Below are 27,874 nucleotides of genomic sequence, written 5' to 3'. Positions count from 1 at the left end.
CTGAATAAAAGTATTCATCAAAAGTGAAATACTTCCCACTCCTATTTTCTGTTACCACCACCATTTATCCACATACAGCAAATGTACCTTTCCCCCAGAGTCCCACATCCTATTTTGCCAACAACTCTTGACCACTTTGCTTCTCTAAACAGTATCTTAAATCCAATGACCACTCTACATTCCCACTGCCACTGCCTCAGTTTACACCTATATTTCCTGCCTGGACTATCAAATGGCCAAACTAGTCTTTTCTGCCTCCATTCCTATCTTTTTCTAAATCCATTTTCCATTATGCCTCTAGAGTGTTTTTACCAAAAATAAATTGAATAATTTTTCAACCTTTTAAATTTATTCAGTAATTGCTTTGCTTACATTATTCAGTTGCTTCCCATCATCCACAGTGGTGATTTTTCAAAATATATTCCTAAAAGACTCAATAGAATTGCCTCAGTTCCCAAGGGTGATAAGGCAGAAGCTAGATGGTTAAGGTTCTCATGCATCCCTATTCTTCAACCTTCAATCAAGTTCCTTAATTTCTTTATAGGTCTGTGTAAGTTTTTGTTTGTAAAATGGACTTCCCTAACTCAAGCTTTTCATGATTTTGCTCTTAGCTATCTCTTCCGATTCAATTTACTGTTACTGCTTTTCACAAGCCCCACAGGTTCAGCCATTTTGAAGTCTTCAGTTTGCTGAATTAGAGATGCTGTTCCATGCTTTTATTTTTTGAATAGCTATTTCTTCTACTTGTAATGCTATTCTTTCCTTGCCTTAGGAAACCTCTGAGGCAATCTCAGCTTAGAGATGACAAAAATATAAAAAGCCCCCAGGCAGTTTCTTGTTTCTTTCTGTTCCTCTAGCATTTTTTACACTCGATTACTACTTCTACCATTCTTTAATTTTTTTCATCATTTACTAACACTTATGCTCTTGGACAAGTAACTTAACCTCTCTGAGGCCTTGGCTTCCTCATCTGTAAAATGAGGATAAATAAGTATAATACTTAGCTCACAAAGATGCTGGGATGGTTAAATGTGATAATACATGAGAGGGCTTAAAAGAGTGCTTGGCACATTAGATCAATTCAAATGTTAGATATTACTATTACTAGTTATACCACCACTACCACTACTTGCCTATGTGGCTCTATTAAACTGTGAGCTCTGGAGGCTTATTTTTGTACCCCTAGCATACAGTTCATAGTAAAATCTCAATCTACATTCTATAATATGCAATGAATATGGTCATTCATTTGTTGTTATCCTCAGGTTAAAATTACTTGTTCCCTAGTTCCTTCAGCTACTTCTTTTTGCAAGATATTATTTAATGTGAAATTTCTAATTTCCTTAGAGTATGCCTTTTGCAGCAAATTAAAAGTTTATTTGATTTATTTACAAGTGAGAGGCAATTTCCTTTTACCTAATATATCTCAACAGACTTATCTAATTAACCCACTGTGATGGTTATTTGTATGTGTCATCTTGGCTGGGCCACGGAGCCTAGATATGTATTCAAGCATTACTCTGGATGTTTCTGTGAGACTGTTTTTTGGATGAGATTAACATTTAAATCTGTGGACTTCTGAGTAAAGCAGATTTCCTTCCATAATGTGCATGGTACAATGCATGCAACTAGTTGAAGCCCCGAATAGAAGAAAAAACTGATCTCCTCCTGAGCAATGGAGAATTCTGTAGCAGACAACCTTCAGACTTGAACTACAACATTGGATCTTCCTGAGTATCCAGTCTGCCAACCCACCCTGCAGATTTTGGACTTGCCAGCCTCCATATTCACATAAGTCAATTCCTTAAAATAAATCTCTCTCTGTCTATATATATATATAGGCTAATACAACCCCTATAGTATATATGAAATTAAGTTACAGACCAGGCTATAATCATTTAAAGGGAAAAATGTCTTTATTTGGAAATTTTAGAATTAAAAATATATGTGTGTGTGTATATATAAAATTATATAGGGGCCGGCCCGGTGGCGCAAGCGGTTAAGTGCGCGCGCTCCGCTGCGGCGGCCCGGGGTTCGCTGGTTCGGATCCCGGGCGCGCACCGACGCACTGCTTGGTAAGCCATGCTGTGGCGGCGTCCCATATAAAGTGGAGGAAGATAGGCACAGATGTTAGCCCAGGGCCGTCTTCCTCAGCAAAAAAAGAGGAGAATTGGCGGATGTTAGCTCAGGGCTGATCTCCTCACAAAAAAAAAAAAAAAAAATTATATAGATAAGTTATATATATACACAAAAATTTTATGTACCAGGGAATTAAGAATCCCTGAAGTTTCTTTTTTCTTCCTTTATTCCCTTTGATAATATCCTATTATCTATACAGAGTAAGAAAATAGAAAGGGGATAAATTATTGCAGTTTTATTTTAAATTTCAAAATTACTTCTTCATATGCTTGAGACATAAAATTTAAATCATGTATATGAATACAAAGATGAACACAGGTGCTTAAACACTGACAAAATCCAGTTACAATATATAGTTTTGAAACAAGTTTTCTACTTTTACAACATAGTGAAAAACTACATCCATAAAAAAGCACTAGGAAAATATAAGTTAATGATTTCAGTGTTCTCTTTTCAAATATACGGCTCTGAAGGTATGTGTTAATATCACTTTAAAAATATCACTTAGGCAACAAATAGATTTATAATAACACTTTCCTTCAGTTAATAGTTTATTCACTATGATTCATAGAAGCTCCATGAAGAGTCATCCCTTAAGGAACTCTCCTGGTTAGAATCCCAACCAAATTTTGAACATTTGGTCCAAGAAGCATGAAAATGCCAAGGCCTGGCACAATGAGTAGAAACAAATAACCTACAAGGTGGTATACTACAGATCAAGACAATCTTAACTAAGGTCCAAAGGAACTAAGGTCCACTTTTGGGCAAGTGGCACCTTACTCTCATTAAAGAAAAGTCTTTACTGCTGAGGGCACTGGGTCTCTGGAGTTGATTTGGAGGACACGTATAGAATTGGGTGTGATTTCTTACAAGTTTCCTTTTCCAATTTGCTTGCAGTTTCTTTCCCTTCTTTAACTTCTGTTTGAAGCCTTGATTCAGCAGCTAACCTACAGGCATTAAAGCATCCACTCTGAATTCAAATGTGGTTAAGAAAAATTAAAGAAGAAACAATCCTCTAAATATAATGGGCCTCTAATGAGACACGGTAATTTTTTTTTATGTGTATGATGAAAAAAATTATAGTTGACTCCAATACCATTAACAAAACTAAGTCAGTGCCTCTCTAAAACAATCTTTTTAAATCAAAAGACTTAATTTTGCAAATGTCTAAAGAAATATCTTTAAGGTTGATAAAAAGTCATGACAAAGCCTAAAGAATTAAAATATAATGAGGGTGCCTATCATGACAAGCACACCTAATAAAAAAATTAAAATGCTAAAGCACTATTTTAATGTTAACATGACATACAAAAGGCAAACACAAGACAAAAATAACAGGGAATCCTGGACTGCATGAAAAGATGTCTATTTGTCTCAAAAAACAAAAACAAACTCAAATTGAGTTTCAAATAACAGAATAATTAAAAAAAATAAACAGTGCAGAGATATTTTAAAAGGCCTATAAAGATACTTTATTGCAAGAGCATCAATTAAATTTATAAAGCATGCATAGTGAAGTTCCCAATAACGCCCATATTTATTGTGACAATATTATAATAGATTGTGTGTCTAAGTTAATCATGCAGAGAGCAAAAGGTTGGAAACATCTTAAGTTAGCAGATGGACTCACACACACACAAAAACAAATGTTTTGTGGTATTTTATTTGTTTTTGTTTAACTAGCAAGACAAAAATATTCCAACATGCTACTTAATTTGAGTCAAACAAGTAGCTACATTCATTTGCTTAAGTAATTTTTATCAAGCAAAAAAAGGCAGAAAAAGAAGTGAAGACAACACAGATAGCAAGGTTTGCACTGATCAATTCTGGAAATCCACCTCCAGAAATATACAATGGTCAAGCACACTTACACAATGAATCACATATATACAAGCATAACCTGTTGAACTCCTTTCAGAATACTCGGAACCATGTGTGTGCGTCAGATATCATTCATTTCAAGTTACTTTTGCCTTGAGAATATCAAGCTTTTATTTTATGTGACTTATAGGTTATAATGTTATTACATAAAAATTCAAGGAATGGAGTAATAAATTACTCCTCATAATAATAATAATAGCAGCTAACATTGTTGAAATGCTTTCACTGTTGAGTACTACACTTAGTAGTACTGAAGACTTAAAGAGAAATCAGATAAAACATACAAGAAAGCCCTTTTACATAAGGTGGGCTATGTCTTACTATTTCAGCTCAAATGCACACTAGTAAAATGTCTTATTCTGTACCCCTCCATCTAAGACTGATGAAGCCCTAGCAGCACCTTAAAGATCTCCTTTCACAGCAGACAATCCAAGCTAACTGTTTTCACATCAATATGTGAAATGTCTAAAGATACTTACTTTAAATGCATCTATCATTCTGTTCAATAAAGACATCCTTCATCTTTTATCATCTTATTCTTACCTTCTCCATTTTCCTCATTCATTTCTTTTTCTCCCACTCTTGGTCCTGCTGTACATACCCAGAACCTGTTTCTTATTCCACTTTAGTCTCAGCCACTGTTACCTACCTTTCCTTCCACTCACTTTCATTTACCTTCTGGCCTCTATTTTTTTAATTTTTTTAAAGGATAAGGCCCTTAAAACATTAATTCTGACAGACATACATGTCTAAAACTTCGTCTTTACAAACAAAACAAAATCAAATATGCAGAAACTAGAGGCTTTAAAGTTTTGGTGTAAAATGAAAATAAATTACCTTTGATATTTTAAAATGTCAAAATAGGTATCAAAGCCCATTCTTGAAGGCTTAGGATAAACAATTTTAAAAGCCATAAAAAATTTCATCTAACAGTTTTCTAGAAGGTTGAAATTTCTTAGACTATTGGAAAGACCTTTTAGGAGGCAAGTTAATTTTTCTTTCATGGCCATTCTTGAACCAGGAAAAAAAAAAAACAGTACATTTATTCAAATCAAAACATTCAGAGATGTACTAGACTGTGATATTTCTGTTTCATGAAACAGAAAGTGTAACTTTTTAAAATAATTCCCTTATTCAAGAGTCCTTTCCCCTTGCAATCATTTTAGTCTTTCTTAAAGTTTTAGAAAAGTTGAAGGTAGGCAGATGAAATTGGGGAAGTATACTGCATGCAATACTAATAAAATAGATAAAGAAACAGATAGCACAGTTCATGCAGCGATAGAGAAGAGATGGACAGGTCTGCTGGTTGCCTTGAAGAAAAGAGGACACTGACCTGGGAGAGTTAGGGGTGTTTCCACTTCTCTCACTTAAGGCTTCAGAGTCAGCTGGAACTCCTATAAGTTTCACACATTTCTTTTCCTTTGTTGGCAGAATATCCATGGGCAGATTTTTGTGAGGAGAAAGAATGTCTCCTGGTGCGTTTTCAGAAGCCGTCTTTTCTAACTGCAAGTTGTTATCTTCTAAATTATTTGGACAGGGCTGTGCCTCCTCTTTCTGAGGTGCTAATCTATAAACTTCTTCCCCAACAGCACTGTTGGCATATACATCGTTAGGGGTGGTTAAATCCACAGGCAGTACCTCACGTCTCTTTTTGAGTACAGGCACTTCAATTTTCTCTGAGAATAAAAACCATTAAATATATATCCAGTCCATAAATCAAAGAAAAAAAGCAACATAAAGAGGTGGAAATAGTTATAGAATTTTTTCCTTTCCCTTTTCCCATTCTTTTAAAACCCACTCATCTCCTTATTGAAATATACCATTTCTGTCTTTTATCCTTTCTTTTTCATGGACTCCATTAACTATATCTTTTAAAAGTTATCTGGTTATAAATTTTTCCTTGTGAACTCAATATATTTGGCTCCAGGAATGAACACTTAAATGTTCTCTTCTGGTATTGTGAAAAGTTGCACAGGGCTTCATAAGATCTCAGCGTGGAGATGAGGGATGAGGTGGCTAAGAGTCAAGAAATCCAGGTACAGATCCTAGTACTAGCACTTTGCAGCTGGGTGACCTTGGAGAAGTGCTTAACCTCTCTGAGCTTTATTTTCTTTATCTGTAAAATTGGGATTAAAAGCACCCACCCACTTCACTCAATATTGTGTGTTTTACAGGTTAAATGAAAAGAACAGGTCAAATTCTCTGAATACGGTAATTTGTGCCTATTAGCCTCACCCTCAAAATATACTCAAAATCTGAGTACTTCTACCATGGATACCTCCCCAGTTCAAACCGTATTAGGCCTCACCACATACTACTGCAATAGTCTTCTACCCCTTGTGCAGGTCCATATACCCAGTCACTGAATAAATTGCTCTAATACCTTTTCCCTATCCCCATACCTATGTGTTTTTTATTTTCAAAATCAAAATGTTAGTGAAGTTGGAGAAATCATGGTTCGACAGGAGATTGGTGTTCCTGCTCTACACTGTTGTTTTTAAATCATTATTTTCCCTTTCCCTTGCACTACTCCTTTGAAACCCACATCATCTAGATTCACTACATTTCCTGTCTCTTTGCTGTCTTCAGTCCAACAGACCTTTGAAATTCATCAAGGACAGTTCTTAATCAGGAAAGGCTATGAGAATCAGGGAAGAGAAAAAGAAAGAGAAAGAGAAGCCTTTTTTTTGCTGAGAAGGATTCACCCTGAGCTAACACCTTTGCCAATCTTCATTTTTGCTTGAGGAAGATTCACCCTGAGCTAATCTGTGCCCATCCTTCTCTATTTTATATGTGGGTCACCACCACAGCATGGCCGCCGACGAGTGGTATAGGTTCGTGCCTGGGAACCAAACCCACAAACCCAGGCTGCCGAAGCGGAGTGTGCTGAACTTAACCACTAGGCCATGAAGTCAGCCCCAAAAGATGCCTTTCTGAACTACAAAAAAATTCTTACTATTGCTGACAACCTCCCCACTATCACTGAGTATCACTTTGGAGTCACTGAGGCAATAATGAAGAGTCTTAGACATGTGAACAGTGCAGGGGCAAAAACTGGCTGAAAATCTATAACCTAAAATATGTAACACTTTTTTTGGTCTAAGAACCATCAGATTCTTAGACCTTTTTACTTTTGGCTTTTTACTTTTTAATTTACATACAGCAAAATCACTCTTTTTAGTGAATAAGCAGCCTGTATGGTTAGGTTATTTTCTATCTCAGTGATTAGACTTGCTAGTTGTCCTCTAATACCTGTCCTACTATTCTTCCTTAATAACAGAATCTCCAGGATTTAGCTGGGAACATGGCCCATGAGAATCAAGACTACATTTCTCAGCTTTCTTTACAGGTAGGTGAGGCCACATGACTAAACTTGGCTAAAGGAGATGTATGCTGACGAACAGCACAAATGAAGCCTAGATCCTGACACTGACCAGTCCTGGAACACCTCCTCCAGATTCTTATCAGGAGGATGAATAAATACCTATCTTGTTTAAGTTTCCATTATTTTAGGTTTTCTATAAACAGTATTAATTAACATAGCTCCCAAAAATCAGTTGCCTCAACAAAACTGAACTCTTTGGTATTACATAAGATGCTGCAACCTTACATGGAAAAGTATCAAATATCAAGGTTCTACTATACAGATATCCAAAAAGAATACCTATCACATTCATGCACACCCAGTACCCAGTTCTCTTTGAATTTTCCTACACATTTTGTAGCAGTAAATTTGTTTTATTAAATACAGATACATAACCACAAATTAGTTTGTAATAATAGGATTTGCACAAAGCTGTAGTAGAAAAAATTTTGATATGATTTCTCAGTTTCCCATGATTAAAAGACATACATACCTTCAGGTTCATATTTCAGTTTTAACTCATCTAGTTTAGCTCTTAGTTTCATATTTTCACTTTGGGAAAGTTGGAGGCATCTTTCATTTGCAAAAAGTTTTCGCTCAATATCCAGGGCCCGCTGGCTCTCAAATAATGCTTTCATTCGCTGGATGGACAGTTCACCTTTAGTGTTTTCATTTTCTTTGCTATATTAATGAAAAAGGAGAACCAAAGAATATTAAAAATAACATATAAGTGTAGTTGTTAGCGCAAATCTTTTATTATAAATTTGAACTCTTAGTTTAAAATACATTTCCTTGGGGGTTTTAGTAACAAACAATAAACAAAATAAGCCTTATCAATAGCACTTTCAAATAAAAGAAATCTCATGCCTTCTTCAAAGGAAATGGACAAAAGGGGAAACTATTCTTCCCACATTTATGCATGTGTAAATAAATTCCTTTAAGTTTTAAATTATGTGATATTTATTCTTGAAAAATTTAGATTATAAGAACATTTTCTACATTAAAAGTCTTTTCACTTACCAATCTAAGAAGCTAAACACAAAGAAATAAACACAATTACTCATTGAAAGTATTTTTTCTTCAATCATCAGCACTAATTGTATCTTGAATAAATCTCATTTGCTGCACAAAGATATTTTTGTTGCTTTGCTTTTCTGGAATTTTCTTTTGGCAATTTTAAAAGAAAAATTTATAGTCACTAATACCACTTATTATAAAACAAGTCAAAAGAGTCTCCATCTTTCCATCCACCCAACACTTACTTTAAGTTGTCAAGCTTTATCTGAAGTAAATCTGTATAATAGGTGTTATCTTCCAGAGCACCAGAGTTGGCTGAAGACTTAGATTCCATACTTTCATATAAACTCTAAAGAAAACAATTCTTATTACTTAAAATACATAACAAATTAGATTAGCATATGTTTATCAATAACAATAACAGCTATCACTTACTGAATGTTTATCATATGGCCAGCACTGTGCTTAGCACTATCCACTTAACTCTTTTACCTTCTGAAGTAGGTACAAGAATGAGCATTCCTCTCTTACAGGTGAAGGAACTGGTTCAAGATGCCACAGGCAAGTAAACTGAGAAGAGAGAATCTGAACCCAGATTGGTCGCCAAAGCTTCTGCTCCTAACTATACCTGTATCCTCTGGTTTCCCTCTCTTGGCTTTTAAAATGGAAGAAATAAATACTTACTGGGTTTAATTCTGGACTTTATGCCAAAGCCATAAATTAGAAAAATATGAAAGAGTGGAGATCCTTAAACTTAACTGTACAGAATATCTGTACAATTTCTCTAGGGGGGAAAAAATGTAAATCTGCTTAAAACCTGTAAACAATTTCACAGACTGCAGGTTAAAACCCCGATTTAAAGCCATAATTTTCAAAGTATAGTGCTGAACCCACTGGTGGGCCACATACGCCTGCCAATTGATGCACTGCAAATTTAACCAAAATTGCAGTCCTTTCAACAGGTCTTATAAGGAAAGAAAGCTACACAAACTTAAAATTTTATGATACATTAACGGCTACAATTTAGAATACCCAAGAGGTTACTAATATTTACAAAAATTCATCATTTATAAATTTTAATTAGCTCTTTAGTTAGTGAGAAGATATCTGTGCTCCCTAAGTTAATTTATAAATTTAATATAACCCTAATAAAAATACCAACCAGCTTTTTTTGGAACTAGACAAGATATTCATAGAGAAAAACAAACATACAAGAATAGTCAGGAAAGCACTGAGAAAGAATAGCTATGGTGGGGGAAGAGTCCTCCTACCAGACAAAACATACTATAAAACTTCTATAATTAAAACAGTGTGGTACTAACATGCAGATAAGTAGACCCACAGAACAGAATGGAAAATCCAGAAATGGACTCAAGCACATATGCAAATTTGATATGTGATACAGGTGGCATCTTAAATCACCAGGGCCAAGATTGACGTTTTAATAAATGATGCTGGGACAACTGGTTAGTTATTTGAAAAGATAAAATTAGATTCATACCTCACACCACACATAAGAATAAACTTCAACCATACAAGTACTAGTAGAAAATATGGGTTAATTCCTCTATACACACACACACACACACACAAATAAATACACATATGAACACATGGTTCAACTTCACTCATTATTAGTTAACTATGAATTAAAACTACACTGAGATACCATTTTTCATCTATCAAAAATTTAAAAAGACAACACATTCCATTGGTGAGGCAATGGAGAAACAAGTACTCTGATACATTCCTAGTGGGAATGCAAATTGGTACAAGCCATGTGGAGGAGGTTTGGGAATATCTAACAAAACTACATATGCATTTACTTTTGACCTAGCAATCGCACTGCAGGAATTATCCCTGATGATACATCTACAACAATAAGAAAATGCATATATATGCAAAATGTGCTTTGCAGCACTGCATGTAATTACAAAATACTGGAAATAATCTAAATACCCAGACACAGGAGAATGGGTGAGAAGCCATACAACAGAATTCTTTGTTGCTATAAACAAGAATTAGGAAGATATTTATAAACTTGAGATGAAGTGATTTCCAGGATACAGTTAAATGAAAAAAAGGAAAGTATAGAAGACTATCTGTATTATGCTACATTTTGTCAAAAAAAAAAGAAAAAGGAGGAAATAAAGCATACACAGAGCTGTTCATTTTTGCAAAAAGAAACACAGCATGAGTAAACCTTGTAAGGGGAGGAGGGGTGGAAATAGGGTAGAAGGGATCGGGAAGAGGGACACTTCTTTGAGTATACCTTTTTCATAGTTCTGACTTTTAGAACTATGTTAATGTTTCACATACTGAAAAAAAATAAATAAATTCAACAAGGATGGATGGAGGGCAACAAAATGACATAGAAACAAAAAAAACAAATCTAACTATATTTCAGATGAATAACATACTCATACCCAAGAGGGGAAGGGAGGAGGGAAGAAAAACCCCACACAACCCAAGTAACTTTTGAACACAGTATTTTGACCTATATACCCTCAGGCTAAAAACAAAAAGAACTGCAAACAAACCCTGAACTCTAGTGAGCAGGATAATTCCAAAACTACATACATTCTAAGACTGAGTAAATAAGCAAATATATTGAGGACAGTAAGAGCCAGGTTTTTCACTGTTGGAAAACAGGGTAGGCAAGGAACTCTGTGGTATTAGATGCAAATCAGAGTTATCAGTATGATATCAAGGTTTTATTATGTTTGTGTGTGTGCATATACATATATATGTACATACACATTACTTACACATACCTAAATACACACACAAAACATTCATAAATATGCATACAACACATATATAAATACACTAAATATATGCACACAGACTCCTAGTTCTGTCTGCTGACAGTCTACAAGTGATGACATTCAGGTAGCAACAAGCCCATCTAGTGCCCAGGTCTTGGTTTCTAAATATCATTCTCCACTAAAAGGAACCAGTGCTCCTTGGAGAAATGTTGATTCCAGGGCTGGGGCAGGTGAGCTTGTTGTGCCACAGTAAGAAAGTACTCCTACTGGCCAAATCTGGGACAATTTGCGTATCAGAGTAAATAAAGAAAAGCAGTAGATTATAATCCACAGGATAAAATGAGAATTCATGAGGCTATACTGATACAAATAAATGAATAAGTAAGGAGAAAGGTTCTTCTTTTCCATCTCTTTATTATTACTCTAACTAATAAACGTAGAAAGAATGATGGAATTACCATTTGGCAATCATCATAGCAATACCCGTTTCAGGCAAGAATCATCAATGGATGTTCAAGTATAAGCAGAAACAGACATTTACTTGGTCTAAGTATCACCTCACGAGATATTTATTAATTACAAAGGGAAAAATCATAACTTGAAAGTAGAGAAACCTGGCAGGCATAATCTTAACCAAGCAATCAAGGTTAATATCAGCAGTAATGGCACAAATAGATATCATGTGCCACTTGACGTGATGCACTAAGAAGGGTATAGTAATACTCCTGCAGTATTCCTGTCAAAAATACATAGCCTGAATCTAATCATGTCACAGAAACCCAAAACGAGGGACAATCTACAAAGTAATTGGTTGTACTGTTCAAAAACGTCAAGGTGATGAAAGATAAAGAAAGACTGAAGAATTATTCAAGATTAAGGGAGAATAAAGAGACTTGATTAAATATAATATGTGATTGTGGATTGGACCCTAGAAAGGAAAGCATTTGGGGTATTTTTGTTTTGCTACAAAGGACAGCGGTAATTGGTAAAACATAAAAAGCAGCCTAGCTAATACTATGTACCACTGTTAATTTCCTGATTTTGATCATCATACTGTGGTTATATAAGAGAAGAACTTCAATAACATTCAGATACAACTTAAGAGTGAGAAGAACTTCAATAACATTCAGATACAACTTAAGAGTAAAGGGATATCTGTTTTATAACTTATTCTCAAATGTTTAAGAAAAAAATATACACACATGGATAGACAGACACAGAAAATAATGAAGCAAATGTGGTAAAATTGACAAGTGGGGAATCTGGGTGAAGAGTATACAAGAATAATTTTACAATTTTTCTGGGATTTTTGAATTTATTTCAAAATTTTTCTAAAAAGTAGCTTATTAAAGACTTCTATGAATTCCAATTACCACACAATGTTAGACAAGGTGACAAAGCTCCTACTGTGCATCCACTAAAAAATGGAAGTGGATAGTACTGAAAAATAATCAGTTGCTGATAATACGCAACAGGAGGAACAAATCTTATTGACATAGTGTTGAGTGGAAGACAGAAACAAAAGAGTATATACCGAATTATTCCATTTATATGAAGTTCAAGAGTATTGCTCATGTAATGCTGATAAAAAGTTAGAGGGTAGGAGTCCTCACTTAAAAGGGACATGGCAGAGCCTTTTTGGAGTGTTAGAAATATTTTATATCATGAGCTGGGTAGTAATTACAAGGGATATATATATGTTGAAACTTATTGAGTTGTACACTAAAGATACAGGCACTTCAAGTTATAACTTACAATAACTACAACAAATATGGGGGAAGTTAGCTCAGTTTGGCTCTACTAAGGAAGCAATAGTCAAAAACACTGAAAAGCAAAAAGAAACCAGAAGAAAAAAATGATTCAAATATTAGTTAATCTCAACTGAAACTATAAATTAATTATATAATAAAAAAAAACCTATTCAAGTTAAAAGTATTAAAATATTAAAACCAAAATTTGGCTGCATTTTTTAAAGGTGTTACGCATACCTTAAATTTCTCCAGATTTCTAATTTCACCTAAAAGATGCTTAATTTCACCATTCTTCTGCTCCAACATGGCAAGCAACCGTTCCTGCTGCTCAAATTCAGTTTGAGACCCTTTCATTTGTAGCAATGTGGCAATTTGTAACTAGAAAAAAAAAAATTAACCCCCACCCCAGCCCATAAAATTGAGTTGGGGAGAGGAAGATTCTGATAACTATATTTTTGGTACAATTCATATTTTGTAATATATTACTTTCAACATATTTTGGAAACTAATTAGCTGTTTCTAATAATTCAATAATTTGAAAACATTTATATCAATAAGTTTAGTTATAGACATAACTCTTGAGTACTTATTTTGACTACTTATGAGTGGTATCTGAAGTCTGTAACAAGTATTCGTACTTCTGTGAAACATAATGGAACTGCATGGCTGTGGTCTGGAAGCACGTCACTTAACTGGTAAAAAAAAAAGCCTGGCCAGATGCTGTACTCTACTTATCATATGCATTCTTATCAAGGGTCTGATGGACTTTCTCAAAACTTCAGTTAACTTCAATAGTATTAAGTGGGGGAAATTATTAAGCTACTCACATTCACAAACATGAGATTCACAAGTGACAAGGATGGAAACCAAAGGTAACTGGCAATCTAAGGATATTGAGGCAATCTTCAATATAAATATAAATTTGTTTTTTAAGAGCAGCCATCAACTTACCTAATTATGACTCCACCTAAACTTGGAGTTGCATAGCAAGTGGAAAGAAATTAACTAAAATCTAAACCTAGCATTCTTTTCCTCCTTCAGAAATTTCTGGAGCTCTACCAAGTGTCAATTAGTTTAAATATAGTTTTAAAGAGAGAGAGAGAGAGCTAGTTTTATTTAAAGTAGGAACCATAGGGCTGTGCTCAAAAAGACACCAAGCCAACAGTAGGACATAAAAACTTTTTAATTAAATTTTTTTCCCCACTCCACAAAGAAAGATTTATACTTCTCTGGCAAGGCTAGTGAGTAACTATTAAAAAAAAAAAAAAATCAATCAATCAATGGATGTTAAATATACTACTACTAAATCTTCACCAAAGGATAAATTTTTAAAATAAAACATAAATGGATCTTTTGCTCAATTTAAAAATATTGATTTTTTTTCCTAAAATCATGCAGTTCCAGAAATAACTAAATAAGTACACTCCTTGTAGAAAAAGATGCTTTCTTTGATATATCTGTACATGGAATGCTGATACAAAATAGGTTTAATAAACCTTTGATGGTGATAATTCAATACCTTCATTCTTTGCATCTGTTCTCTATTAAACACATTTTGCTTCTTTAGTGACTGATACTTGACTTTCATACTGATAAGCTGACGTTCCATTGCTGCCCTTCGATCTTCCACCTAGAAAATATTAACATGTTTAATTATTCTTGTAGTAAGTGAAATGTCAATTCAATCAATGGAATATTTGTAAGTACCTCTGCAAACAAAGAGTTGCCTTTACTATTGGGGTCCAAGGCTTGCTGGAGCGCCTGGTCTAATTGCACCTGAAGATCTTGATTTGCTACACGAGCTTTCTAAATTCAAAAGAAAATAATTTAGCTAATAGAGGTTAGATTAGAAAGAAAACAACTTATAATTGGAAAAGATGTTGTTACTATGGTCATAATACCTCTAAGGCATTATAGTAAGAAACCGCTTCTTTTTCTCGCTCTTCTTTTTCTTCTTTAAGCCGCTCTACCTGGCGCATTAAATTAGCACTAAGAAGTTCTAGTTGTTCTTGTCTGTACTGTAGTTCATTCACTTCTTCTTTGAGGGCGGTCTATTCAACAGGAATTAAAAAAGAGGAAACTTGCTTGAATAATCCTTCATTTAGCAGCTGCTCAGTTTATCTATCAGCAGTGGTTCACACCCAAAACTAAAGCGAAAACTAGTCAAAGGTTGTAGGGTGCTTAACAAAATATAAAAATTACTAAATTTTTCAGCAGGGAACCAAATAAAAGGCTCTATAGACTGTTTTTCTTTCCTATGAATTTAAGGTTTTAATTTTTAATTAACCTTAGCCTTCAATGAAAAAAACTGCATTCATATGCATATCAACTTCCATGGGACCAATGCTTATAATGGGCTTTTACAACACAAACTAGGATCAGAGTAAATGTCTCTAAATTCTTCCAGAGGTTTCATTAATCTACAGTAAATTCTGCCTTACATAATCATGTAATCTAAAGCTTTATTATGCGTGAAGTAATGCACCTAAAAACTCTGTAGAACATTTTTTAATTAGTTAAATCAAAGTTAGGCCAAAAACTATTTCAGCTTTAAAACTAGCTCATAAGGATTATTACAAAATCATACAAAAAATATGCAAGGAAAAAAAGAAAGAAAATTTGAGAACACACATGTCATAAAAATTACCTTCATACTTTCCGTTTCAGTCAGCTCAACTTGAAGAGCCAGCATGTCTGAAGACATGCTTTCGTGCACACGTTCAGACATTATCCGCATTTCCTCTGATTTACAAGCGAGGAGTTCCTTCTGATGATCAACTTTGTGCTTCAACTGCTTTTCACTAAGCCTAGCTTCATCTAATTCTGCTTTCAGTTTTTCTAACTAAAGTAAAAAAAAATTCAAAATCTTACAAATCAAAAGGTAACTGAAGGTCATCAGGATATGCAGTTGTAGTACAAACTGTTCTGGTACCTACAGGATAACTATTTGGAAAACAGTCAAGTGGAACAAAACTAACTTTTCCCAACATTTCCTGACATTTACTTTCTAAAATGTCACACAGTTCTAAATCTTGGAAAACTAAGAATATATAGCTTAAAGGGAACAAACTATAGCAGAAGGTGAAGTTTGAGGGTCAGGCCTAAGTTGAACCTGTCTCACTTTCATTCCTCATATGTAAAACTGATAAATGACTGTACCTACCATCACTGGTTACTGTGAGGCTCTCAATTGAGGTTGGGTGGGTAAAACATCCAGTGCCAGGCCTAGCATTCACTAAATGGTTTCTGTTATCAATAAAAAGCATTCACTTAATGTCCAGGGTTATGATTATCATCTATAGTGAATTATCTTCAATAAGGTCTCAGCATTCTTAGAATATATCCTGATATTTGTTTGCTATGTAAAAAATAAGAGCCTCTTAGATTGACCTGTTTTCCCTTTTCTATTTTCATGATGTGAAATAAAAATTTCAGCTGAATGATCTTTGTCAAAAGGTGGCTATCTATCTGAAAAACATCACTGATTGACCCAAACTTACTGTATGATGAGACTATTGGGATTTTCTACTTGGCCAAGGCTAGGTATCTTTTTTTTTTAGAGTGTTTTATTTCTTTATTTTTTTTGAGGAAGATTGACCCTGTGCTAACATCTGTTGCCATTCTTCCTCTTTTTCTTTTTCCTCCCCAAAGCCCCAGTACATAGTTGTATATCATAGTTGTAGAGTTGTCGAGTTGTAGCTCTTCTATGTGGGACACTGCCTCAGCATGGCTTGATGAGGGGTGAGTAGGTCCGTGCTCAGGATACAAACCGGTGAACCATGGGCCACCAAAGCGGAACATGCGAACTTACCCGCTATGCCACCGGGCTGGCCCTGGCAAGGTATCTTTTAACAGACAGTGACACGCCTTGTTTTATAAACGTACAAATAATTCAAGTTATCAGAATAGGTCTAGATTCCTGACCATTTTGGCTGCTGTGTGAAGAACGAATGCTATGAAGAGCAATGACGGAAGGAGGCTACCTCGATAGAAGACTACAGTAGTGATCTAGCAGAGATGACGGTGATCTGGATTAGAGTGATAGTAGCGTAGATGGATGTTCTGTAGGTCAAGTTCTTAGACTCGTTGATGGATTAAATGTGAGAAATAAGTGAAAGAAAGATATCAAATAAAACTCCAAATTTTTGGCACAAGTAATTTTAGAACATCAGTAAAACTGAAAATATTTTTTTGACTGATTTTGTCTTTGCTCCACCAAAAAGCCATCTCTATAATTGGCCTTGCGTGAGTCTCTGAATATTTCCTGCATTACTCTTTTTTGTTTAGGTAATGAAAGCTATTGCTAAAATCAAAATAACATCCAAAGAAAAAAAGAAAAGAACATGTTATCAGTCATTGGTGTCTCAACTCAGATAAGTTTCAGAGAAGCTGGATTACTATTGCTATTACATCTTGCCAGTGGTATGCAAGACGACTCTAAGTATTACACAAAAGTATATTTTGATAGTTACATTTGTTTTACTGCATATTAGGAAAAAATATAACCAGCTCAAATATGTAATTTCATTGATATCATTACTTAAAATGAGAAAACATTTACAAAGAGAGTCAATTTAATGAGAAACTAAGTAACAACAAGTGGTATACAGATACAGAAAATCTTAAAAGATGCTACACACAACACTGAAAATTGGAAAACAGACTTCTGAGAAAACAGGACAAAAGTCAGGCAGGTTCTGATAGAGACAGTTCTGGGAAGTATGGACTCATACAGAGGAGCCACAATAAAAGTTCTGGATTCCTCACAAGTAAGCTGAAGACACTCGGTAGACAGGGCTGCCAAAAGGGAAAGGACAATCACTGAACAATCATTTATTTTGTATTTATGCTTGAAATGGAGCCAGTATAACATGTCATTAGACTAAGTACAGTGACACGGGCTTTGGAATCAGAGAGCCTCAGTCCAAATCCCGACTGATAATTTCTAGCTCTGTAATTTCATCCAGCTTATTCTATCTGTTTAAACATTGGTTTTCTCATCTGTTATATGCAGATAATTAATGGTACTTCCCTTATGAAGTTGTTTTAAGAAGTGGATCATATGTATTAGTTTACCTTCAATAAACAAACTATAAAGTATGAATTCTAATGTACATTAATTAACAAGGAACTATTGGTGTCTTTTGTGGAATTACAAAGTATACCACTAGTTGCAGTGAAAGCCAGGAGGCTAGTCTTTCTGAAAGCCATACTATACACTATAAGCAAGGAAGTCATGCTGGTCACTTAACTAAAACTCCATAACAAATACCCAGTTACTAAAATTAAATAATTGTATTTAATTAGTAGAATGTTATTTACACAAGTCCCTTGGGTAAACTCTTGTTTCTCAGTATTCTGACTCCCAACATTAATATGATGGCGCCCTTGATCTCAGCTATTTTGCATAGACAGTACTAAGAAAATCTTCATCACCTAAAGGTTACAGACTGCTGCATAAGCATAGAACATTTTTGCACTGAAATATATAGATATCCAAACCTTATTTTTTAGTTCATTCACTTCCTGTCCATGGCTTCTGCTCAGTTGTTCTTCTAATTTCTCCAGGTGTATTTTTTGTTGTTGTTTAATAGCTTCACATTCTGAGCTCAAACTTTCTAGCATTCGACTCTTGAGCTCAACTTCTCTCTGAAGAGTATATTTTTCTTGCTCATAATTCTGAAAGCAGATTCAATTATAATTCAATTACATAAAAATAACTTACACTTATCACATATCAGCAGTTCTACCTTCAAGCGTTTCATTCCTGTTTCACACATTTGCTGCTTTCTACATAACAACCACTCGTTAAATCTGGAGTAACTTTGTAGCTAGTCAGTCTTAAAAAATCCCTGAGGGGTATTCTGAGACTACATTCAAGTCCATGCTAGGGATATGGTAATTGCTTCTATGCCTTGTCAAGGAAGCAAAAAGTGCTCCATGGCACATCAACGTGTCAAGTAATCTCCACTAGGAAAAAAAAGAAAAAAGATTTAATAGCACTTAAGTTTTCCTACTGAGAATTACTTGGTTTGATAACGATATGCTCTATTTGTAGCTCTGAACAAAATGAAGAAATAGTGGACTAGGTGTAAAGCAAAATACTGAATTAGCCCTTACTCTCAGAAGGTTGTCATCTGAGAAATGTGCACAAATGACTACTCAAACGAGTACAGTGCTGAAACAAAAGGAGTATGTAAGAGGGTGTGCTTACTGACAGGGAAGTTGAAAGAAAAAAAGGGCGTCGGTTCAAACTCCTTCGATAAACTTTAAAAAATAAGACAAACTAAATTAGATTAAATAAAAGAAGGAAAAATAAGAAAATAAGGGTTACCATCAGTTATTTTTATCTGCTATATTTAAATTTTGAGAACAAAGTTTAAATATATTACTGAGCATTTACTAAATAAAACTGATTTATTCATTCTCTTAATAAATGTATTCCAGACATTAGGGATACAGCAATGAAAAAGACAGACAAAATTCTCTCTCTCACAGAGCTTATAATCTGGAGATAATTAGCACTGCAGAGAATTAAGAGAGTGATTGACGGCAACTTCACAAACATAGTCAGGGAAGGCCTCTCTGCTGAGGTGACATTCAACAGAAACCTGAAGGTTGAGGACTCAACCCATGCCAGTGGGGATGAACAACTCAGATGGAGGCGGAGCCCACGTGAAGCCAATAACGCAGCACAAGTACATCTGAGAACGAGGGAAAGTAGTTTGAGATGAGGTCAAAAAGTTGGTGGGGTCAGATCACATAGGGATCTCTGCAAACCCAGGTAAGCAGCTCAGATTTTGTTGTAAATATAACTGAAAGCCACTTTTTTATCAGGGCTGTGACACGATCTTTTGCATATTCTTCAATGACCACTTGGCTGCTGTGTGAAGAATGAATGGTAGGAATGGCAATGAGGGAAGAAGTCAACCTGGTTAGAAGGCTACAACAGTGGTCTAGGGGAGCAATGAGGGTGGTCTGAACTAGAGTGGCAGTGGCACAGACGGATGTTCTGTAGATCAAGTTCTTAGAGCTTACTAATGGATTAAATATTCGAAATAAGGGACAGAAAGACATTGAGTAAAGCTCCTAGATTTTTGGCTCAAGCAACTAGACGAATGTTACTACATTTCCTAAGTAAGCTAAAGAAAACTGCAAGGGAATGTTTGATAAGTGGGCAGGAAATCAACTATTCTGTCTGCTTATGTTAAGTTTGAGATGTCCATTAGTGGACAATTGAATAGACAAGCCTAGACTTTAAGGGAGAACTAAGAACTTGGCATAGTGTCATGGGGCATTTAGATGTTATCTAAAGCTATGAAACAAGTAAGGTCACCTAGGAAGAGTGCAGATAAAACAAAATCTAAAATCCAATCTGTGGTAAAGAGTGTGATCATAACTTGATTTTTCAAACTCAGAACATACTGGATAAGAATTATTAGGAATTTATTTAGTACATTCTCCTTTATTGGGGATGGTGGGGGTGGGAACGAGATCTAAAATCTTCAGAAAAGAATAAAAATATTAATGATAATTGCTAGACAACACAAATCTTCAATAGCTAAGCACACTCTTGTAAACAGAGGAGTCTAGAGTCCTACCTCAGTCATGGTCATCATTTCATTACGACATGTATCCAATTGATTCTGCAATTCATTCTGGCTCTCCACTAGTTGTAAACCATACTGTGCAGCTTTTAGTCGCTCTTCTTCAACCTCTTTGAGTTTGCATCGAAGATCTGCAATTATATCTGCCTCCATGATTTTTTCTTGTTTTTAGTCTACCATAAATAGAGGAAATAAAAGTACTTAAGCTTAAACAAAAAACTCCATACAATTATATCAATTATATATATATATATATATAAACTCAATACTACTGCCATATACAAACACAGGCATTAAAGATTTTCTTCCTGATTCTTAAATGGTCAAATTTGCACTCTTGTTCTAAGAGCAAGGTCTGATGATTTTGTTACCTGATTTGAGACCAAATCAAACAGAGCAAAAAAACATGAATACATTCAATTTTGCTTCTAAGAAATGCAGTATCAGGAAACTATTCAGTTGTTATGTGCTAAGCTTTCTTAAATGCTAAGGTACAGTGGGTCTCATAAATATACCATTATACAGATAATCAAGTTAAGAGAACAATGAAAGAAATCAAGAAACTTTAAGCAGCATGACTGCTGCTTAAATAAAAAGACAGCTTTGAATAAGGTTCATAAGGTAAGGCAAGGACTACCACGTCCACAATTTTTCACAACAGCGTTAACTTCCTAAACACATTAAATTTGCCTTATTGAAAAGAGACTCACTAGTATTTTCCTAGTTATTTATAAGAGGGCATGCAAAACAGAAACCACATTCAAAGTAATTAAAGAACATTGCTCTCATTATAGATTTTCAAGCAAAGACTTAAACTTTATATATAGAAACATTCCATTTTAACTTAACCTCACTCGTCATCCTTTCCAAATTGGTTCCAGCCTCTTAGGCCAAACTTGAACTCAGCTTTGCCTTCAAAGAGCAACAGACCATTATTAAGGTGTTCCTCCATGTCTCCAATCAATGTAGTCATTCATTCAACAAATATTTCTTGAATGCCTTATGTGCTGGGCTCCATTCTAGGAACTTCAGATACATCAGAGGTCAAATTGACCAAAAAAAGGCTCTTCTTTCATGAAACTTTCCTTGCAGTGGGAGAAGACAAGCAATAACAGTGTAATATTAAATGCATTAGAAAGTGGAAATGGAAAAAAAATAGAATATGATAAGGGAGCTTAAGAGGTGGAGGTATGGTAACTAGGATGAAATTTAAAATAAGTGTTGCGGGGCAGGCCCTCAGGTAGTCACCTGAGTAAAGTCTTGCAGAGGATAAGAAAATTACCCATGTAGTACCTACTTAGGGAAAGAATGTTCCAGGCATAGGGGTAACACTAAGGCAGAAGGAAGCCCAAAGAATGAACAAGATAAGAGTTAGGTCACAGGAGATAACAGGGGAGAATAGGCAGAGCAAGCCACTGTAAGGACGTTGGCTTCTACTCTGGGTGAAATAAGGTGTCATTGCAAAGTCTGGAGTAGAGATCTGATACATTTAAAAGGATCATTTTGGCTACCATGCTGAATAGTTTGGAGGGAAGCAAGTTGAGAGCAGAAAAACGAGGTGAGATGATCACTCACATTATGGTGGTTGCATAGGAGGGTGAGAAATGGTCAGATTCTGCATATATTTTAAAGGTAAAACCAATATGATTTTCAGACAAACAGAATATGGGATGTGTTAGAAAGAAAGAAGTCAAAAATGCCTCCAAGGCTTCTGGCCTGAGCAACTAGTAGAATACATTTGCCATCAGCTGAGGCACTGAAAACTGTGAGTAAAAGCTATTTTGGACAGAAAATCAGGGGATTAAGTTTTGGACATGAAATATGTCAAGTAAGCAGTTGGCTATATGAGTAAGAGAGGGGTTTGGGCTGGAGACATAAATTTGGGAGTTATTAGCAGAAATCCTCGAGCCGTGATATCACCAGGACATGAGCATAATTAAAGAGAAAAGGACCAAGGATCGAGCCCTGTTAAGAGATGGGAAAGAAGACAGCCAAGTATACTCAGCCATGGCCCGTGAGGTAGGAGGAAAACCAAGAGCATGTGTTGTCCTGGAAGCCAATAAACAAAAGTGTATTAAGGAGGTAGAAGTGATCAATTGTGCCAAATGCTAAGTCAAATAAGGTGAGAACTGAGAATTGGCCATTGGATTTGAATTCATGGAGGTCACTGGTGGCCCTAAGAGCAGTTTTGGTGGAGAGATGGGGCAAAAGCCTGACTGGAATGGGTTGGAGAGAAAATGTTGGGAGAAGACTAGGAGTCAGCAAGCACAGTTTTGGTGCAAAAGAGAGCAGATAAACGGGGCAGCAGCTGGAAGAGAAGCAGGGTCAAGTTATTTTTTTTTAGATAAAAAATTTTAAGAAAAAAATAATTAAAATAAAAAAATTAAGAAAAAATAACAGCATGCTTGTATACCATGGGATAGATCCAAGCGAAGGAATACTGATGATATAGAAAACACGGAGAACTACTGGAGTGACAAACAAAGGAGTGAGGACTAAGGTACAGGAACTGATTTTAGACAGGAACATGAATATTTCGTCTAGAGTAAGGGAAAGCAGAGTATATGGGTACAGACACTGATAAGCAGGTAGATATGGTGGTGGGAATCTGCATAAGTGCCCTTCTAACTGCTTCAATTTATCAGTGAGTTAGGAAGCAAAGTCTTCAACTGAGGATAAAGATGGAGGAGATACAGGGTTTTAGAAGAGAAAAAAGAAGGTGTCCTATGTTATCCAGGGCTGGCAGTTACTGCTCTAAAATGCAAGTCCCTTCCAAAGCCTGCACATGATGAGGCCAGGCCCTAATTGTTGCACTGTTAATAATTTATATTTCTTGAGGATTTACCATTTGCAAGGCAGAGTGCTTCAAATGTATTATCTCATTTAATTCTCTTGATGGGCCTGAGTTACATACTATTGTCATCAACATTTACCAAAGAAAAAATGGAGTTAGCCTGAAGACAGCCCAGCCAGCAATGTCCAAGCAAGCCAAAATATTAGCTCTCATTCATTCCAGAGATTTGCTGGAATTCCTATTATGTGTCAGGTACTGTGCTACTGCTGAGGACACAATGGTGACCCCCAAACTAGACAATATCCCTGCCTTCGTGAATCTTCCAGTCTGTTAGTGGAAAGGCATTAAATCAAATAACCGAACTGTAAAATCACAAGTGTGATAAGTGCAAGAGGGAGAGATGTATGGTGCTGTCTGAGCCTATACCACGGAGGTGAGCTCTCCTAATCTGGGTAGTGGGGTGGGGGCAGCGTAGGGGGCATTATGGACAAGAAAGATTTTCCCGAGGAAGTGACTTTTCAGCAGAGGTCTAATGGATGAGGAAGAGTTAACCTACCAATCTGCAAAGGGAGGTAGCCAGGGTTGAATAACAACTACAGCTAATATGTGCCAGACATCGTGCTTGGTACTTTGCAGATATTATCTTATTTAATCCTCTCAACAACCCCATGAAATATAAGGTATTTTACACACAGGCAAACTGAGGCACAGAAAGGTTAAGTGACTTGCCCAAGAGTTATCAGCTAGTAAGTGGCTAAGTGAGATGGGCACTAGGGTCCAGCTCCAAAGCCTGGTGCCCTAACCACTCTTCCGTCCTGCCTCTCAGAAACATAGCAGGCACAAGGCATAGCATTCAGGAGACAGGGAGCAGTGGGAATCAGGCTGCCCGAGTTCTCACCCCACCTGCACCACTCACTGCTGCGTGAACTCGGACAGCTTACTGAACGTCTTGTTTTGTCACCCCTAACACAAGGACAAGCACATTCACCTAACGGGGTCTTTGAAGGATGAAACCAGCTAATGGTGCGCAGCAATGAGGGAAGACCACACACGCAGCTGTGGGGGCAGCGCCGTCCAACAGAAATGCGATGCGAACTACATCCGTGATTTTTCATTTTCAAGGAGCCACATCAGAACAAAAGTAAACGGAGTTGAAATTCATTTTAATCATGTTTTATTTAACCCAGTACATCCAAACTAATCATTCCAACATGCGATCATTATAAAAAGTATTAACGAGCTATCACCGTTTAGTCTTCGAAACGGGGCGTGTATTCGACATTAACGGCATTTCCCGTTAGCACGGCCGCCCGTGGCTGGCGGCTACGGACCGGACGGCGCAGACGCAGCGTCCGTTCTCTCTCCGGCACCGAGCCGGCCTCCCGTACGCACGCGGACGCCCGGCGGCGAGGCGGCCCCACGGAACTCTGAGACCGGCTCGGAAGCTGTCTACCGGCACTCAAAGAGTCCGCCGAAGAAGCCGTTCTGGCTCAAGGCCTCGGCCGAGACCCAGGCCCTGCTCTCTCCTCCCCACCGCTCCTGTCCGCACGCGCCTCCCTCCAGGCCCCGTGCCCCCACCTCTCTCTCACCCCCTTCCCCCGTTGCTTCAGGCGGCGGCTCGTGACGAGAGCTCGCGGCGCCCAGGTTCGTGAAGAGAAGGCCAACTCACCACAGACAAGCCGGCCACAGAACTCAGCCAGCTCCCAGGGAGGCGCCAGGGCTTTTTGAATGCAGTTCCCGCGAGAACTCGGACTTCTCACGAGACGTTCCGCCCAAACGGCGCGTAAAGGAAAAACCCGGAAGGACGCCCAACAGAGTCCCCCGCCCTTACAGCGACAGTGCAGGTGCTAGCGGAGAGCCGTGCGCTTGGCGCAGGCGCAGACGTGGCCCTCCGTCTCGTCAGCTTTACTCAGGGTTAGTTTTCTGGTTTTTTTCCTTTTAATGACAGCACCTTCTTGAGAGACAGTGTCCCTAGAAGGCGAGGCGGTGGGGGAATACCGAGGAGTGCCAGCCTCGTACACCCTGCCAGCGGATTGGCCGGTGTGCGCTCTGAGGACCCCGCCCCCTGGTGCCTGTCTGATGGTTCCAGGAATCAGAATCAGGGTGACATTGCCTAAAAGCATCACAGGACAGAATCAATTACTTTTGAGACAGAACGACAGTTATTGTGATGGCGTTAACACTTGAGCCTTCCCCACGTGCCAGTACAGTGCAAAATTTTACACGGATTGTCTCATCTAAGCCCGCACACAGCCTTAGGAGGTAGGTATTAATATCCTCTTTTCTACAGAGGAAAACAAAGCCCCCAGAAGAAGAGTCTTGGCCAAGTGGTAGAACTAGAATTTGAACTAATGCAGTCTGCTGCTCGAGTCCAAGCTCTTGCATGTGTTTAAATAATTTATCTTTTGTAAACCTGATGGCTGTTCATTTTTCAAAAATGTACGAAATCAGAAATAATAGCCAACATTTAATGAGCACTTCTGAGTCCTGGCAACTTTTGAACCCATCTTTTCTTGCCTACTTGAAGACTTGACCATACTCCTCTCTTTTTCATCATCAGTTTTCTCTTCCCTGTTGGATCTCCCCTTTCTTTAAATAAACACGCTGTAATGACTTCCATCTCACAAAATAATACTAATCTCCTTTGATCCCAATCAGCTACCATCCCATTTATTTGCTTCCCTTGATAACAAAATTCCTGGAAAAAAAAGTTTAGACTCGCTATCTTTGTTTTCTTACCTTTTATTCTAACTTTTTTCCCACTTCAGGTTTTGGTCCCTGCCAGTTCAGTGAAATGGCTCTTCTCAACATCACCAGTGAGTTCTGTCTTGCAAAATCCATCATTTAGTCCTCACTTCTCTTGACATTTGGCAGAGTTGATTGCTCTCATTGAGTCTCCCTTTAGGTCTTGGGATACCACACCCTCCTTGCTTTCCTCTTCTCAGTTTCCTTTGCAGCCTTCTATTTCTGACTGAGCTAGGCCAGACTATAACGGATTGATCTGGGTTTGAAGACTGGCGACGATGATGCCTTCAAGTTGTTCACGATGTAGCCTAGCAAATGCATTTGGGGTCTGAATGAGCCAGATGCTCGTTCATTTGTCATCACCCCCATGTTCTTGAATAAATGAAATTCCGTTTTCTCTATCATTTAACAAAGATTCCTCAACTCAGGAGTCAGGCGGACACGATTCTAGCCTAGGCCAATCTTGACTGGCTGAAATTAGGTAATCTAAAATGTATCTGAACTTTGTTTCTCTCCTTTGTTATATGAGAAGGTAGACCTACGTTTCATTAATATTTCTTCCAAGTCTGATATTTTAAAAATATTTTAAACTATTAACTGAGTGGCCACAATGTGCTAGGCATAGTAGAAGGAATTCAGAGATGTGGTAATCTCCACTCCTGTCTGGAAAGGATGCTCACAATGTAGTAGGGGATTTATATATATAACTACAGGGCTACACTACACTAAAGGAATTGTGCAAAGGGAGAGGTCAGTTTTCTCTGGGTATTCCTTTAATGTTTTGTACTGCAGGTGGCATTTGAGCAGGGCCTTGAAGGATAGCAAAACTAAGGAGGAGGGCATCGAAGGAGAGGGGACAGCATTAGCAAAATCATAGAAGCTACCGTCATCATAATTAAGGTTATTCTTTAGGAACTGTCTGGATAGAGTACTGCCACTACCACCACTGGACACTAGATGTCACAAGTGAAATGAATTCTAGATGGTCCCTGCTTGTTTGGATAACTTGCTTAAAATTCACAGTTCCAGATGCAGATCCACACACCCAGATGAGGTCCACATCTGCTAACTGCTAAGGATCAAGGAGAAAAAAAACATATATCTATCATTGTCAGCTTATATATTGAGAGAGAGAATTTTGCCTCTTCACACAGAGTAGTGGATTCACCAAGCATAGGAAGGGAATTTAGACGCTGGGAAACAACTCCTTCCCCCAATGCAATTCCTAATATTATAGCTGTTCAAACCTGGGAGAGACTGCTGTAGTAAACTGGCCATCGTTCCTACACTATGACTGTTCTAGTGGGAATGAGAGGATTGGTTATCAGAAATGGTATAGAAGGGAGTGTTGCATTGTGCTGAATGCTGTGTATATTTTGACATGAACTTGCTGAATGATTGTTTCTTTTTGGTACCACAGGTGAATAGTCTCTGTCCCCAAGGACCTTAGAATTTAGTGGAAGGAGCATTTACCAAATGATAAACCTTTACTCAGAGTATGGCTTAGACTTCCTTGTTCCTTCATATTATTAAGTAAAGCTCCAAGCTGGTCTTTTTTGGGATCAAACAAGAGCAAGCCCAGGCTTCTGACACGCAGAGTTTGCAAATAAAAACTGGATTAATTTACAAAATTCTGTGATTCACAGAATGGGCCGGCAGATGAAGTTTTGGAAGTTACACTCAAGGTTGTGGTAATTGAAACCTGGAGAACGGCTGAAATCAAGAAAAGAGGCTTAGAGAGAGAGAGAGAGAAGAGAGGGCTGTGTGCAGGACTTTCTAATCCTAATCCACAGAACAGGAGGAGAATA

At 37.1% G+C, this 27,874-nt stretch overlaps 1 protein-coding gene across 4 annotated transcripts; it reads right to left on the bottom strand.

The window, feature by feature from the left end:
- Positions 1-2,890: 2,890 nt before the first annotated feature.
- SPDL1 (spindle apparatus coiled-coil protein 1) lies at positions 2,891-25,071 on the bottom strand. 4 transcript variants are annotated; one of them, XM_058545703.1, is made up of 12 exons: positions 21,377-21,606; positions 20,522-20,700; positions 18,423-18,599; positions 15,568-15,762; positions 14,822-14,971; positions 14,628-14,726; positions 14,440-14,550; positions 13,158-13,298; positions 8,647-8,750; positions 7,878-8,065; positions 5,354-5,696; positions 2,891-3,086 (listed from the first exon to the last, which is right to left on the bottom strand). In XM_058545703.1, the coding sequence occupies exons 2-12, from the start codon at positions 20,678-20,680 to the stop codon at positions 2,939-2,941; spliced, it is 1,815 nt and encodes a 604-aa protein (XP_058401686.1). In that variant the 5' UTR covers positions 20,681-20,700; positions 21,377-21,606; the 3' UTR covers positions 2,891-2,938. The 4 variants fall into 4 exon arrangements, with proteins under 4 accessions (XP_058401686.1, XP_058401665.1, XP_058401655.1 ...); XM_058545682.1 differs by lacking the exons at positions 2,891-3,086; positions 21,377-21,606 and adding an exon at positions 24,991-25,071 and having other exon boundaries at positions 4,818-5,696; XM_058545672.1 differs by lacking the exon at positions 2,891-3,086 and having other exon boundaries at positions 4,818-5,696; positions 21,377-21,610.
- Between the last annotated feature and the right edge of the window lie 2,803 nt (positions 25,072-27,874).

Source organism: Diceros bicornis, chromosome 1 (genome assembly GCF_020826845.1).
Source record: "Diceros bicornis minor isolate mBicDic1 chromosome 1, mDicBic1.mat.cur, whole genome shotgun sequence".
NCBI lineage: Eukaryota > Metazoa > Chordata > Mammalia > Perissodactyla > Rhinocerotidae > Diceros > Diceros bicornis.
Note: the sequence above shows the minus strand (reverse complement) of the source record. Positions and strands in the feature narration are given on the sequence as shown.